The sequence below is a fragment of the Pan paniscus genome, chromosome 15 (assembly GCF_029289425.2).
Source record: "Pan paniscus chromosome 15, NHGRI_mPanPan1-v2.0_pri, whole genome shotgun sequence".
NCBI classification, from domain to species: domain Eukaryota; kingdom Metazoa; phylum Chordata; class Mammalia; order Primates; family Hominidae; genus Pan; species Pan paniscus.
The window spans coordinates 94,573,373-94,590,060 of NC_073264.2; the positions used below are offsets into that span (position 1 = coordinate 94,573,373).

General features: G+C 39.4%; 1 protein-coding gene across 7 annotated transcripts in view; it reads left to right on the plus strand.

The window, feature by feature from the left end:
• The window catches only part of UNC79 (unc-79 homolog, NALCN channel complex subunit), a 310,032-nt gene that overhangs the window by 17,620 nt on the left and 275,724 nt on the right, over positions 1-16,688 (plus strand). For 2 of the 7 annotated variants that reach the window (XM_008958226.5, XM_057299779.2), the window contains exon 1: positions 12,794-15,985. The exons of 2 other annotated variants lie outside the window; for them this stretch is intronic. In XM_008958226.5, coding sequence (XP_008956474.1) covers positions 15,964-15,985 — 22 coding nt within the window. In that variant the 5' untranslated portion in view covers positions 12,794-15,963. Of the gene's footprint in view, positions 1-12,793; positions 15,986-16,688 lie in introns of those variants that run through there. 3 more of the 7 variants (XM_008958230.5, XM_055097975.2, XM_055097972.2) reach the window with 2 other exon arrangements.

Genomic DNA, 16,688 nt, shown 5'->3' on the forward strand with positions numbered 1-16,688 from the left:
GGGAATGCTTCCAGTTTTGGCCCATTCAGTATGATATTGGCTGTGGGTTTGTCATAGTTAGCTCTTATTATTTTGAGATACGTCCCATCAATACCTAATTTATTGAGAGTTTTTAGCATGAAGGGTTGTTGAATTTTGTCAAAGGCCTTTTCTGTGTCTATTGAGATAATCATGTGGTTTTTGTCTTTGGTTCTGTTTATATGCTGGATTACATGTATTGATTTGTGTATATTGAACCAGCCTTGCATCCCAGGGATGAAGCCCACTTGATCATGGTGGATAAGCTTTTTGATGTGCTGCTGGATTCAGTTTGCCAGTATTTTATTGAGGATTTTTTGCATCAATGTTCATCAAGGATATTGGTCTAAAATTCTCTTTTTTGGTTGTGTCTCTGCCCGGCTTTGGTATCAGGATGATGCTGGCCTCATAAAATGAGTTAGGGAGGATTCCCTCTTTTTCTATTGATTGGAATAGTTTCAGAAGGAATGGTACCAGTTCCTCCTTGTACCTCTGGTAGAATTCGGCTGTGAATCCATCTGGTCCTGGACTCTTTTTGGTTGGTAAGCTATTGATTATTGCCACAATTTCAGAGCCTGTTATTTGTCTATTCAGAGATTCAACTTCTTCCTGGTTTAGTCTTGGGAGGGTGTATGTGTCGAGGAATTTATCCATTTCTTCTAGATTTTCTAGTTTATTTGCATAGAGGTGTTTGTAATATTCTCTGATGGTAGTTTGTATTTCTGTGGGATCAGTGGTGATATCCCCTTTATCATTTTTTATTGCATCTGTTTGATTCTTCTATCTTTTCTTCTTTATTAGTCTTGCTAGCAGTCTATCAATTTTGTTGATCCTTTCAAAAAACCAGCTCCTGGACTCATTAATTTTTTCGAGGGTTTTTTTGTGTCTCTATTTCCTTCAGTTCTGCTCTGATTTTAGTTATTTCTTGCCTTCTGCTAGCTTTTGAATGTGTTTGCTCTTGCTTTTCTAGTTCTTTTAATTGTGATGTTAGGGTGTCAATTTTGGATCTTTCCTGCTTTCTCTTGTGGGCATTTAGTGCTATAAATTTCCCTCTACACACTGCTTTGAATGTGTCCCAGAGATTCTGGTATGTTGTGTCTTTGTTCTCCTTGGTTTCAAAGAACATCTTTATTTCTGCCTTCATTTCGTTATGTACCCAGTAGTCATTCAGGAGCAGGTTGTTCAGTTTCCATGTAGTTGAACAGTTTTGGGTGAGTTTCTTAATCCTGAGTTCTAGTTTGATTGCACTGTGGTCTGATAGACAGTTTGTTATAATGTCTGATCTTTTACATTTGCTGAGGAGTGCTTTACTTGCAAGTATGTGGTCAATTTTGGAATAGGTGTGGTGTGGTGCTGAAAAAAATGTATATTCTGTTGATTTGGGGTGGCGAGTTCTGTAGATGTCTATTAGGTCTGCTTGGTGCAGAGCTGAGTTCAATTCCTGGGTATCCTTGTTAACTTTCTGTCTCATTGATCTGTCTAATGTTGACAGTGGGGTGTTAAAGTCTCCCATTATTATTGTGTGGGAGTCTAAGTCTCTTTGTAGGTCACTCAGGACTTGCTTTATGAATCTGGGTGCTCCTGTATCGGGTGCATATATATTTAGGATAGTTAGCTCTTCTTGTTGAATTGATCCCTTTACCATTATGTAATGGCCTTCTGTGTCTCTTTTGATCTTTGTTGGTTTAAAGTCTGTTTTATCAGAGACTAGGATTACAACCCCTGCCTTTTTTTGTTTTCCATTGGCTTGGTAGATCTTCCTCCATCCTTTTATTTTGAGCCTATGTGTGTCTCTGCACGTGAGATGGATTTCCTGAATACAGCACACTGATGGGTCTTGACCCTTTATCCAATTTGCTAGTCTGTGTCTTTTAATTGGAGCATTTAGTCCATTTACGTTTAAAGTTAATATTGTTATGTGTGAATTTGATCCTGTCATTATGATGTTAGCTGGTTATTTTGCTCATTAGTTGATCCAGTTTCTTCCTAGCCTCGATGGTCTTTACAATTTGGCATGATTTTGCAGTGGCTGGTACCGGTTGTTCCTTTCCATGTTTAGTGCTTCCTTCAGGAGCTCTTTTAGGGCAGGCCTGGTGGTGACAAAATCTCTCAGCATTTGCTTGTCTGTAAAGTATTTTATTTCTCCTTCACTTATGAAGCTTAGTTTGGCTGGATATGAAATTCTGGGTTGAAAATTCTTTTCTTTAAGAATGTTGAATATTGGCCCCAACTCTCTTCTGGCTTGTAGAGTTTCTGCCGAGAGATCCGCTGTTAGTCTGATGGGCTTCCCTTTGTGGGTAACCCGACCTTTCTCTCTGGCTGCCCTTAACATTTTTTCCTTCATTTCAACTTTGGTAAATCTGACAATTATGTGTCTTGGAGTTGCTCTTCTCCAGGAGTATCTTTATGGCGTTCTCTGTATTTCCTGAATCTGAATGTTGGCCTGCCTTGCCAGATTGGGGAAGTTCTCCTGGATAATATCCTGCAGAGTGTTTTCCAGCTTGGTTCCATTCTCCCCGTCACTTTCAGGTACACCAATCAGATGTAGATGTGGTCTTTTCACATAGTCCCATATTTCTTGGAGGCTTTGTTTGTTTCTTTTTATTCTTTTTTCTCTAAACTTCCCTTCTCGCTTCATTTCATTCATTTCATCTTCCATCACTGATACCCTTTCTTCCAGTTGATTGCATCGGCTCCTGAGGCTTCTCCATTCTTCACGTAGTTCTCGAGCCTTGGCTTTCAGCTCCATGAGCTCCTTTAAGCACTTGTCTGTATTGGTTATTCTAGTTATACATTCATCTAAATTTTTTTCAAAGTTTTCGACTTCTTTGACTTTGGTTTGAATTTCCTCCTGTAGCTTGGAGTAGTTTGATCGTCTGAAGCCTTCTTCTCTCAACTCGTCAAAGTCATTCTCTGTCCAGCTTTGTTCCGTTGCTGGTGAGGAGCTGCGTTCCTTTGGAGGAGGAGAGGCCCTCTGCTTTTTAGAGTTTCCAGTTTTTCTGCTCTGTTTTTTCCCCATCTTCGTGGTTTTATCTACTTTTGGTCTTTGATGATGGTGAGGTACAGATGGGTTTTTGGTGTGGATGTCCTTTCTGTTTGTTAGTTTTCCTTCTAACAGACAGGACCTTCAGCTGCAGGTCTATTGGAGTTTGCTAGAGGTCCACTCCAGACCCTGTTTGCCTGGGTACCAGCAGCAGTGGCTGCAGAACAGCGGATTTTCGTGAACCGCGAATGCTGCTGTCTGATCATTCCTCTGGAAGTTTTGTCTCAGAGGAGTACCCGGCCATGTGAGATGTCAGTCTGCCCCTACTGGGGGGTGCCTCCCAGTTAGGCTGCTCGGGGGTCAGGGGTCAGGGACCCACTTGAGGAGGCAGTCTGCCTGTTCTCAGATCTCCAGCTGCGTGCTGGGAGAACCACTGCTCTCTTCAAAGCTGTCAGACAGGGACATTTAAGTCTGCAGAGGTTACTGCTGTCTTTTTGTTTGTCTGTGCCCTGCCCCCAGAGGTGGAGCCTACAGAGGAAGGCAGGCCTCCTTGAGCTGTGGTGGGCTCCCCCCAGTTCGAGCTTCCTGGCTGCTTTGTTTACCTAAGCAAGCCTGGGCAATGGCGGGCGCCCCTCCCCCAGCCTCGCTGCCGCCTTGCAGTTTGATCTCAGACTGCTGTGCTAGCAATCAGTGAGACTGCTGTGCTAGCAATCAGTGAGACTCCGTGGGCGTAGGATCCTCTGAGCCAGGTGCGCAATATAATCTCCTGGTGCGCCGTTTTTTAAGCCCGTTGGAAAAGCGCAGTATTAGGGTGGGAGTGACCCGATTTTCCAGGTGCCGTCTGTCACCTCTTTCTTTGACTAGGAAAGGGAACTCCCTGACCCCTTGCGTTTCCCGAGTGAGGCAATGCCTCGCCCTGTTTCGGCTCATGCACGGTGCGCTGCACCCACTGTCCTGTGCCCACTGTCTGGCACTCCCTAGTGAGATGAACCCGGTACCTCAGATGGAAATGCAGAAATCACCCGTCTTCTGTGTCGCTCATGCTGGGAGCTGTAGACTGGAGCTGTTCCTATTTGGCCATCTTGGCTCCACACCTTTTTTTTTTTTTTTGAGATGGAGTCTCACTCTGTCACCCAGGCTGGAGTGCAGTGGTGCAATCTTGGCTCTCTGCAACCTCCACTTCCCAGGTTCAAGCAGTTGTTCTGACTCAGCCTCCTGAGTAGCTGGGATTACAGCCACCTGCCACTGCACCTGGCTAATTTCTGTATTTTTAGTAGAGTCGGGGTTTCACCATCTTGGCCAGGCTCCTCTTGAACTCCTGACCTCGTGATCCACCTACCTCAGCCTCCCAAAGTGCTGGGATTACAGGCCAGCACCACTGTACCCAGCCTGTAAACCACTCTTAATTAGAAAGACTAAATGATGAACTCATCCAAAATAATAACTACAACTTTTCAAGAAACAGGCAGTATGATAAGATAGAAACAGCAAAAAGTTAAAAAGCAGGGGGATGAAGTTAAGGTGTAGAGTTTTATTGGTTTTCTTTTTGCTTGTTTGTTTACTTACGCACACAGTGTTAAGTTGTTATCAGCTTAAAATAATGAGTTATAAGATAGTATTTGTAAGCCTCATGGTAACCCTTAAATAAAAAACATACAAAGGATACACAAAAAATTAAAAGCAAGAAATTAAATCATGCTATCATGGCCAGGTGTGGTGGCTCACCCCTGTAATACTAGCACTTTAGGAGGCCAAGGTAAGACGATTGCTTGAGGCCAGAAGTTCCAGACCAGCTTGGGCAACATAGTGAGACCCTGTCTTTATAAAAGAATAAAAAATAATTAAAAATAACTAACTAAATAAAATAAAATAACCTAATCACTCTCTATTATTCATCCCTTAAAAACTAAAATAAGTAAATCATACCACCAGAGAAAATTATCTTCCCTAAAAGGAAGACAGGAATGAAGAAAAGAAGCGAAGACCACAAAACAACCAGAAAGCAAATAACAAAATGGTAGGAGTAAGTACTTACTTATCAATAATAACATTGAATGTAAATTAACTAGACTTTCCAATCAAAAGACATGGAATGGCTGAACAGATAAAAAAAAAAAAAAGAAGACCCAATGATCTGTTGTCTACAAGAAACACACTTTACCTATAAAGACACACATCGACTGAAAACAAAGGGATAGAAAACAATACTCCATGCCAATGGAAACCAAAAAGAGCAGGAGTGGCTATATTTATATTCAACAAAATAGATTTCAAGACAAAAACTATAAGAGACAAAGAAGGCCAGTATATAATGATAAAGGGGTCAATTCAGCAAGAGGATATAGTAAATATATATGTACTCAATAGGAGAGTACCCAGATATATGAAGAAAATATTATTAGAGCTAAAGAGAGAAATAGAACTCAATGCAATAATAGCTTAAGACTTCAACACCCCACTTTCAGCATTGGACAGATCTTCCAGACAGAAAATTAACAAAGAAACACTGGACTTAATCTGCACTATAGAACAAACAGAACTAGTAGATATTTACAGAACATTTTATGCAACAGCTGCAGAATACACATTCTTTTCCTTGGCACATAGATAATTCTCATGGATAGACCATATATTAGGTGACAAAACAAGTCTTAAAACATCAAAAAAATTGAAATAATATCAAGCACTTTCTCTGAACACAATGGAATAAAACTAGAAATCAATAACAAGAGGAACTTTGGAAACTCTACAAACGTGGAAATTAAGCAATATACTTCTAAATGACCAGTGAGTCAATAAAGATGTTAAGAAGGAAATGGAAAATTTTCTTGAAACAAATGATAATGGCAACACAACATACCAAAACCTATGGGATATAGCAAAAGCAGTATGAAGATGGAAGTTCCCAGCTATAAGTGCCTACATTGTGGAAGAAGAAAGCTTCAAATAAACAACCTAATAATACATCATAAAGAACCAGAAAATCAAGATCAAACCAAACCCAAAATTTTTAGAGGAAAGAAATAATAAAGATCAAAGCAAAAATAAATGAATTTAATATGAAGAAAACAACATAAAAATCAATGAAACAAAAATTTGGCTTTTTGAAAAGATAAACAAAATTGATAAATCTATAGCCAGACTAAGAAAAAAAGAGGGAAGACTCAAATAAATAAAATAGGAGATGAAAATGGAGACATTACAACTTATACCACAGAAATTCAAAGGATCATTTAGTGGCTACTATGAGGAACTATTAATATATGCCAATAAATTGGAAACACTAGAAGAAATGGATAAATTCCCAGACACATGCAACCTACTAAAATTGAACCATGAATAAATCCAAAACCTGAACAGACCAATAACAAGTAGTGAGATTGAAGCCATAATAAAGTCTCCAGGCAAAGAAAAGCCTGGGACCTGATGGCTTCACTGATGAATTCTGCCAGACATTTAAAGAATAATACCAGTCCTCTTCAAACATATTGGAAAAGTAGAGGAGGGGATAATATTTCCAAATACATCCTATGAGGCCAATATTACCCTGATACTAAACCAGACAAAGAAACATCAAAAAGAAAAAAAGACACTATAGGCCAATATCACTGATGAATATTGATGCAAAAATCCTCAACAAAATACTAGCAAACCAAATTTAACAACACATATTAAACAAAGATTATCCTTCATGTAGGAGATAGCTTAAAAAAAAAAAGAAAACAAGAACATTTATCATGGCCAAATGTGATTTATCCCAGGGATGCAATGTTAGTTCAACATACACACAAATCAATCATGTGAGACATCATATCAACAGAATGAGGGATAAAAACCATATGATCATTTCAATTCATGCTGAAAAAGCATTTGATAAAATTCAACACCTCTTCATGATAAAAACTCTTATAAAACTGGGTATAGAAGTGTGAACCCAAAAGTATCTGAGACAGGTCTTAATCAATTTAGGAAGTTTATTTTGCCAAGGTTAAGAACACACCCATGACACAGCCTCAGGAGGTCCTGATGATATGGGCCCAAGGTAGTTATGGTATGGCCTGCTTTTATACCTTTTAGGGAGACATAATACATCAGTAAACACTTGTAAGATTTACATTGGTTTGGTCTGGAAAGGTGGGATAGCTTGAAGCACAGGTTACCAGGTTGTAGGAAGATTTAAAAATTTTCTGATTGGCAATTGATTGAAAGAGTTGTTATTATCTAAAGACCTGGAATCAATAGAAAGGAATATCTTGTTTACAATGATAAGAGGTTGTGGAGACCAAAGCTTATCATGCAGATGAAGCCTCCAGGTAGCTGGCTTCAGAGATAATAGATTATAAGTGTTTCTTATCAGACTTAAGGTCTGTGTTGATGTGAATGCTGGTTGGCCTTTCCTGAATTCCAAAAGGAAGGAGGGCATAATGAGGCATGTCTGACCCCTCCATTCCCATCACGTTCTGAACCAGTTTTTCAGGTTAACTTTGAAATGCCCTTGGCCAAAAGGAGGGGTTCATTCAGATGGTTGGGGGGGCCTTAGAATTATATTTTTAGTTTACAGAAGGAACATACCTCGATATAAACAATGTTATATTAAAAACATGAATGGATAAGTAAATTCAGTAAAGTTGCTGGATATAAAATCAACATACAAAAATCAGTAGTGTTTCTATATGCCAACAGCAAACAATCTTAATAAGAAATCAAGGCCAGGCTTGGTGGCTTATGCCTGTAATCCCAGCACTTTGGGAGGCCGAGACGGGTGGATCATCATGAGTTCAGGAGATTGAGACCATCCTGGCTAACATGGTGAAACCCTGTCTCTACTAAAAAAAATACAAAAAATTAGCCAGGTGTGATGGTGGGCACCTGTAGTCCCAGCTTCTCAGGAGGCTGAGGCAGGAGAATGGCGTGAAACTGGGAGGTGGAGCTTGCAGTGAGTTGAGATCACACCACTGCACTCCAGCCTGGGGGACAGAGCGAGACTCTGTCTCAAAAAAAAAAAAAAAAAAAAAAAAGAAGTCAAGAAAGTAATGCCATTTACAATAGTTACAAATAAGATAAAATACCTACAAATTAACTTAACCAAAGAAGTGAAAGATCTCTATACTGAAACTATAAAACATTGATGTAAGAAATTGAAGAAGGAAAGATATTCCATGTTCATGTACTGGAAGAATTAATATTGTTAAAATGACCATACCACCTAAAGCAATCTATAGATTCAATTCAAGCCCTATCAAAATACCAATGACATTCTTCACAAAAATAGAAAAAAGCAATTATAAAATTTATGTGGAACCACAAAAGACCCAGAATAACCAAAGCTATCTTAAGCAAAAGGAACAAAACTGGAAAAAATCACATTACCTGACTTCAACTTACACTACAGAGCTATAGTAACCAAAATGGCATGGTACTGGCATAAAAACAGACACATAGACCAATGGAACAGAACAGAGAACCTGGAGATAAATCCATACATCTACAATGAATTCATTTTTGACAAAACTACCAAGAACATATATTCAGGAAAGAACAGTCTCTTCAATAAATGGTGCTTGGAAAACTGGATGTCCATATGTGAAAGAATGAAACTAGACTCCTATTTCTCACCATATACAAAAATCAAATCAAAATGGATTAAAGACTTAAATTTAAGACTTCAAACAATGAAACTACTAAAAGAAAACATTGGGGAAAATTTCTAGGACACTTAACTGGCAAAGATTTCCTGAGTAATACTCCACAGGCACAGGCAACTGAAGCAAAAATGGACAAATGGGATCACATCAAGTTAAAAGGCTTCTGCACAGCAAAAGAAACAATCAACATAGTGAAGGGCTAACCCACAGAATGGGAGAAAATATTTCAAACTACCTATTTGACAAGGGATTAATAACGAGAATATATAAGGAGTTCAAACAACTCTGTAGGAAAAAAATCTAATAATCCAATTCAAAAGTAGGCAAAAGATTTAAATAGACATTTCTCAAAAAATGTCATACAAATGGCAAACGGGCATATGAAAAGTTGCTCTACATCATTGATCATTAGATAAATGCAAATCAAAACTACAATGAGATATCATCTCACCCCAGTTAAAATGGCTTTTATCCAAAAGTCAGGCAAAAACAAATGCTGGAGAGGATGTGGAGAAAAGGGAACCCTCATACACTCTTGGTGGAAATGTAAATTAGTACAACCACTATGGAGGACAGTTGGAGGTTCCTCAAAAACCTAAAAATAGAGCTTAAGATCCAGCAATCCTCCTTCTAGGTATATACCCAAAGTAATGGAAAGCATTACATTGAAGAGATATCTGCACTCTCATGTTTATTGCAGCACTGTTCACAATAGCCAGACTTGAAAGCAACCTAAGTGTCTATAAACAGATAAATATGTAAAGAAAATGTGGTACATATACACAAGAGAGTACTATTGAGCCATAAAAAAGAATGAGATCCTGCCATTTGCAATGACATGGATGGAACTAGAAGTCATTATGCTAAGTGAAATAGCCAGGCACAGAAAGAACAACTTCACATGTTCTCATTTATTTGTGGCACCTAAAAATTAAAACAATTGAACTCATAGAGATAGAGAGTAGAAGGATGGTTAACAGAGTCAGGGAAGAATAGTGGGGGTGGAGGGGCAATGGGGGAGGGTTAATGGGTACAAAAAATAGTTAGAAATAATGAATAAGATCTAGTATTTGTTAGCTCAGTAGAGCGACTATAGTCAAACATAATTTAATTGCACATTTAAACATAACAAGGAATATAATTGGATTGCGTATAACACAAAAGAGAAATGCTTGAGGTGATGAATACACCATTTACCCTGATGTGCGTATTACACATTGCATGCCTATATCAAAACATCTCATATAATCCATAAATATATACACTTACTATGTATCTTCAAAAATTAAAAATTGAAACTAAAAAAATTCACATGGCAGGTGTATTAGTCCATTTTCATGCTGCTATAAAGGACTGCCTGAGACTGGGTAATTTATAAAGGAAAGAGATTTAATTGACTCACAGCTCCACATGGCTGGGAAGGCCTCAGGAAACTTAACAATCATGGTGGAAGGGGAAGCAAACACATCCTTCATCACATGGTGACAGGAAGGAGAAGTGCTGAGCAAAAGGGGAAAAAGCCCCTTATAAAACCATCAGATCTTGTGAGAACTCACTCACTATCACAAGAACAGCAGCATGGGAGTAACCGCCCCCATGACTGAATTACCTCCCACTGGATCCGTCCCATGACACATGGGGATTTTGGGAATTACAATTCAAGATTAGATTTGGGTGGGGATGCAGTAGGCAAAATGGTCAAATATAGCCAAGATAAATTTGAAGAACAAGCACAGGTGGGAGGACTTGCCTTATAAAGACTTATTATAAAGCTATCGTTATTAAAACAGTATGGTTAAACAGGCAGGTACAAACATACCTGTGGTCCAGAATACAAAGCTGGCAAATAGCCTCATATATACATAAAAAAGTTGATTTATGATCAAGTTGGCATGGAATTAGAACCTTTCAGGGAAGAGTTTAATAAATGGGTAAGATGCTACTTATTCATAGGGGAAGAAGCAGACCCCACTTCACACATAAACATAAACATAAATTTAAGTTGAAACAAACACTTAAATGTGAAAAGTAAAACTTTAAAACTTTTAGAATGAAATATAAGAATCTGTTTACAACCTTGGGCATAGGAAAGCTCAAACTATAGAGAAAAAGATTGGTAGGCTGGTTAAACTTGGCTACGTTTACATTTTAAAACTTCTCTTCAGTAAAAGACTCCATAAACAAAGTGAAAAACAAGCTGTAGACTGGGAGAAAATCTGCATTTTCATCTGGTATCATTTTCCTTCAGCCTGAAGAACTTCCATTACTATTTCCTATAGTGCAAGTCTGCTGGTGGCAAATTCTCTCAGTTTTCTTCCATCTGAAAATATTTTTATTTTATTTTCATTATGAAGGACTTTTTTGTGTGTGCCAAATATGCCACTGCATTAACAGTTTTCTTTTTCTTTTTAGTATGGTAAAGATGTTAGTTTATTATCTTCTGATATCCGTTGTTTCTGATTGGAAGTCAGTGTTAATTTGCATTGATGTTCCCTGTATGTAATGTGTGTCATTGTATATCATTCTTCTCTGGTTGGTTCCAAGGTTTTCCCTTGTCTTTGTTTTTCAGCATTTTGAATCTGATGTGCTTAAGGCTTGACTTTCATGGTATTTTTCCTGCTTGGGGGTTTGTACTTCTTTTTATATCTGTAAATTTTTTTTGTCACCAAATTTTGGAAAATTTTCAGCCATTATTTCCTTAAATATTTGTTCTTAAATATTTTAAAATAATATATTAATATATTATTAGTATTTTTATCCTCTTCTTCTGTGAGTATAATTATATGTTATACCTTTTGTTATTGTCTCACAGGCCCCAGGCTATGTTCCTTTTCCTCTAATTATTTTTTTCTATCTGTTTTTCAGATTGGATAATTTACAGTGATTTATCTTTAAGCTTACTTCATATTTCATCTATTTTCTACACCCTGCCATTAATATCATCTAGTGAATTTTTTATTTCACATATTGTACTTTTGAGTTCTAAAATTTCCAATGGTTTTTTAAAAATATAGTCTCAATTTCTCTACTGACATCTTTACAATCATTATAAGCATTTTTTTTTTCACTGCACTGAGCAGACTTACATGATTTAAAATCTTTGTTAATGATAACATCTGGATCATCTTGGGTTCATTTTCTATTGCCTTTTTTCTTCACCATTGGTCAAGTGGGTCACATTTCCTTGTTTCTTTGTGTGTCATGTAAATTTGGATTGTATCCTGGACATTGTGATTTTAGTGCTGTGGAGACTCTGTATTCTGTTATTTTCCTCTGAAGAGTGTTGACTTTTTTAGCAGGTAACTAACTTAATGGGATATAAACTATAAACTGTCAGTTTATTGAATATCAGTTTAGTTCTTGAATCCCTAGTTGGGTTTTTGTTGTTTGCATGCAGGCTTTCACATGTGTGGTTCAGAGATCAGCTAGATATTTGGGCAGAGGTAAATAGGTGATATCTCATTTACTGTGGCTCTCTCTTTCTCACAGTTCTCCCTTCACTTTCTAGCAGCTATAATTGCTTTTAACTATGTATTTTGGCATTTTGGGTCAATCAAGCTGTGAGTATGCTATTGGAGTCTTTAATCACTAATTGTGTGGGGTGTTCCTCACACATAGTGTTTAATAAACATAATTAAACCAAAATGGAATGTTGAGCATAAAGTGTTAAGTTTTAAAAAGATATATATAGTGTGGTATTAATTATAGAAAATTAAAAAACATGTAAAATAATATATGTTGCTTATGGAAATAGACATATATGGTGTGTATGTAATTACCCTATCTAAAATTTTATCTCATTCAAAATTTCAAACCCTTCAATACAAACTTTCTCCTTCCCTTTGTGTAATATTTTTCTTTTTAGTACTTGTCAGCACTGAATATATTATGTTTTACTTACTTGTTTTTTGTCTTTCCACTAGAATATTAGTTTTAAGAAGCAGATTTTTTTTTGTCTTCTCTGTTTGCTACATTATAACAAGTTCCTAGAGCAGTGTTTGACATACATAGGCACTCAATAAGTAGTTGCTGAACAAATAAGTAAATAATATAAAATATAAAGACATAACCACAAATTTAGAATAATTTTTTATGGGGGCTTCTAATGTCTCTAAAATGTTTTATTTCTGAAAAGTAAAACAATGCAACATGACAAAATATTAAGATTTGATGAGACTGGGTAGTGGTAACATTAGTGTTCATGATTTTTAAAATATTTCTATGTTTGAATTACTTCATTAAACAATAGAATGGGCAAAAAGTTTGGAGAAGACTTTGAAGAGCATTATGTTATAGAAGTCAAGGGAAGAGGGAATTTCAAAAAGAAATAGGGAGAAATTTCAAATGCTGGCATTAGTCACCAAGAGATAAAGCAATTATAATTTACTATTAGGAAATTATTAGTGACTATTGAAGTAACCTGTTTCAGCCACAATTTGATAGCAGGTAGGGTAGTGAGGAAATGGAGAAATGGAGGCCACTTATTCAGTAAGATGATAGGCACAGCTTTTTGAGGATGAAAAATTTATGCATGTTTGCAAGCAGGATGGGAAAATCCATTGAAAAGATGAGACTTAAAATGCTGGGAAAAAGAAGATAATTAAAATAGCAAATTCTAGAATAAGTAGGAATGTTTATAATTAGAGGCATAGGTTTGGAAAAAAAGGCATTGCATCTGGCAATGAGAAGAGGCACTACCTCTGCAATAGAAGAAAACTAAGCAGGAAGGATTGAGATAGGTGGAGACAGAAGGAAAGGTGAGGGAGTTCATTGAAGTAGTAAGGCCATATGTCGGAATGGTGAAACTGAGTAATGGATATGGCCCAGGTTAGTGAGTTAATGGGCATGTCAGAAGGCTCAAGCTGTGAGTGCCTAGGTTGATGATTAGAGTCTCAATTATATGGGTGCTATCAGGCTTTGGAGGGTCCGAAGCATCAGAACTAACCTGAATGGATTGGGTGCATTTGAGGAGTTTGAGCAGTAGTGCTAATAGCAGCCATCACTCATATGTGTCATTGTTCTAGATTCTCATATATATACTTATTTATTCCTGACAACCTTTAATGTGACTATGATATGACCATTTTTCAGGTAAGGCAGTCGAGGCATGGAGAAGTTAAGTAACTTGCACCAGGTTACACAGATCATGAGAGGCAAAGCTGGAATTCAAACCCAGGCTGTCTAACTCCTCAGTCCATGACTTAACACCATTATACTCTCCCTTAACTCAGTAACGGGAGGGTTAATTGATGACAAATGAAAGATTGTTAAGCAGATAAAGGGATAATAGGTTTCCAACACATACTTTGTCCTTTGTTTCTGTATTATCCAAGACACCTCTTTTTCATGTGTGTTAATTTCCAATTACTGTTTTCTTTATCAAAGCCTCAGGCTTCCAAGAATTTTCTGAATAACCCATTGAGCTTTCTTTTAGCCATACAAAGTGTTTGTCATCTTCTCAGGAATGATCATTATATTCATATTTTCTTTAGAATGATTCCAATTTCTTTTTACTCAAAACGAACTCTTTGGCATCATGCTTCACATAATCATTTATCTTTTACTAATAAATGGAACTTCTCTTTGGGATGTGGTTTTGGGAATGAACAATGACATGGAATGATAGCTGATTAGCCAGAGCAACCTGCCAATCAGCAGGATGTCAGAGTCCAATCACATATGCAACCCAAAGAGCCAATTCACTAACCCTTTATGAACATTTTTGCAAATACCATGAAACTTGAGTGCTGTGTGTGCATCATTATGGGCAGTTTCCCTGTTATTTGTAGATTTTTTTTTTTTGCTACTCACAAGCATCTTTCCTTGATGTTTGTTCATAATATTTTTCTTAATTGTCCAAGATTTCACCTGAATAGTTTGATATATTACACAGAATTTAAAATTCTTTCCCTAAATAGGATCTTTTATTCTCTGAGGTGGAAAACATTGATTTATCAGCATTAAAAGTCATTGTCAACACTTACAGTTTTGTTCCTGTAACTTTTACTAAATTAACCTGCTATGACCATTGCCCCTCAGCTTTAACAAATTAAACTATTTGAATGAAGAATGGACATAATGGTTGGGGATTGTGCCGTACTTTTAGTTTACAAGGACTTGCGCATCCATTCGATCTGCCCAGTAACTCTTCAGATGACAGGGCAGGTTTTAATGTTCCCATTTTACAGATAAAGAACCGGAGGTGTAGGGAGATTAGAAGATGGTCCTTGAGTGAGTAAGTGGTAAAAGTGGGTCTTGAATCTGGTTCTTCCCGACTCCAAGTGTCTCTCCATTCTGTAGTGGATTCTTTGGATATCTTCCTATTAATATGCACGATGCCCTCGTCTATTGCCTTCCTTTCCTGCTGCCTTCGGTTTTCCAGTCGAGGGGCTTCCTAATGTGTCCCTGTCCAGCTGGGATGGCTGCAAGGGAGCACACCTGGGGTCTTCCTGTCTTCAGTCTTTCATCTTCCTTTTCTGTGGCCCTTCCAGCTTCACCATCCGTGGACATCTCCTCCTTCCTTCAGCCCCAACTTCTAAAGTCTTGTCACAGTCCCCTGGCAGTGGGACCTCCCATCCCCAATCATCAGCAGGAGAGCCCATCGCAGAGGGGAGGCGAGGGCAGGGACCGCAGCGCGCAGGGAAGCCATGCTGAGGGTTCCTCCTGCATTTTCTTCCTCGCGGTCCTCAGGAGCATCCTCGCACCCTCCGGCCCCGGCGCTCCAGCCCGCCCCGGATCCGCCTCCCTCTCCTTCCTCCCGGAGGTTGAGACGAAGCGTGGGACGCACCTGGGTCCCTCTCCGGTCACCCTGCTGAGGCTCCGGGGGCTGCTCCGGGAGCAGGATTTACAGGCCCGGAGAACGCCAATGGGAGATCCAAATGGTCGGGGACTCCGGCGCTTTAAGAGGCTTTTCTCTGGGAAACACCCGTCCCCTCCGTGCGCCTTATGAATGGAAATACTCCTCCCCCGGTCGAGCCCATTTTCCCACTTCACCAGGAGCCGCAGCCTGCTCTCTCCTTTCGGTCTCCCCGCCCACATCAACGCGGGCAGCTCCAGGAGGGGACGGACAGGAAGCCTTTGGCCGCCTATTAAATCCCACCCATTTCTCCGGGGGCGATTTCCTAACCTTCCGGGACCGAATTCTGCAATTTGATGTGCGTTTTGTCCGAATGGTAGCGACACGGGCCTAAGGGAGGGGGAAAGCGAGGGGGTGGGGGGTGGGGGGTATGCACTCTTTTCCTCGCAACATCGCTGGCGGAGCGAGGGAGCTCACACGACACAGATTTTGGGGCAAAGCCTTTCCAACTGGACAGCACCATGTCCACCAAAGCGGAGCAGTGTAAGTAGCAGCCGGCCCGGCATTCCGGCCCGGCCTCGGCTGGGAGCTATTGCAGCTGCGGCGTTTGCGGCTGCTGGGAGACCTTGGCATTGTGCTGGTGCGGGGGTGGGGGCTGAGGTTGGGGCGGGTGGGGGGTGGCGGAGAGAGAAGGTGGGGGAGGGTGGACGTTAATGGCAGCGCGGCGCTGTCCCCGGTGCTGAAAAATAATACGGTCTTCCTCGGGCTCCAGCGGGGGTTTCTCAAGACTCAGAGACCCTGCGAAATGAAATTAAAATGGGGTCATTCTCGGGAAAAAGAGGCCTCGTATCTTTCAGATAAACATTTCAGTATCTCTTGTTGGAGTGGGGGAAGGGGGTAGCGGCAAATCAGGGGCGGGGAACTGTCAGTTGCAACCAAAGCCTGCCTGGCCTTCTGAGCATGCCCAGTTCTTGGTGCTGGAGCCATAGGGGAGTTTGAGTCCGCAGTTTCCACTTCGGGTGGAAGAGGCAAGAAGGGAGAGAAGGGGGAGGGAGCAGGGAGCCAGGCAAGAGGAAAATTAACTCACTAATGCCAACACCAATGTCAAAACCAACCACAACCATGCGGTGCTTACAAGAAAGTGAAAGGAGCTCTGGGAAAATGACCTAATTGATCTAATTATTGTTCCAAAGAGCAGGCTTCCTTTGTAGGGCAGCCCACACAAACTATAGCAAATAGCACCGGA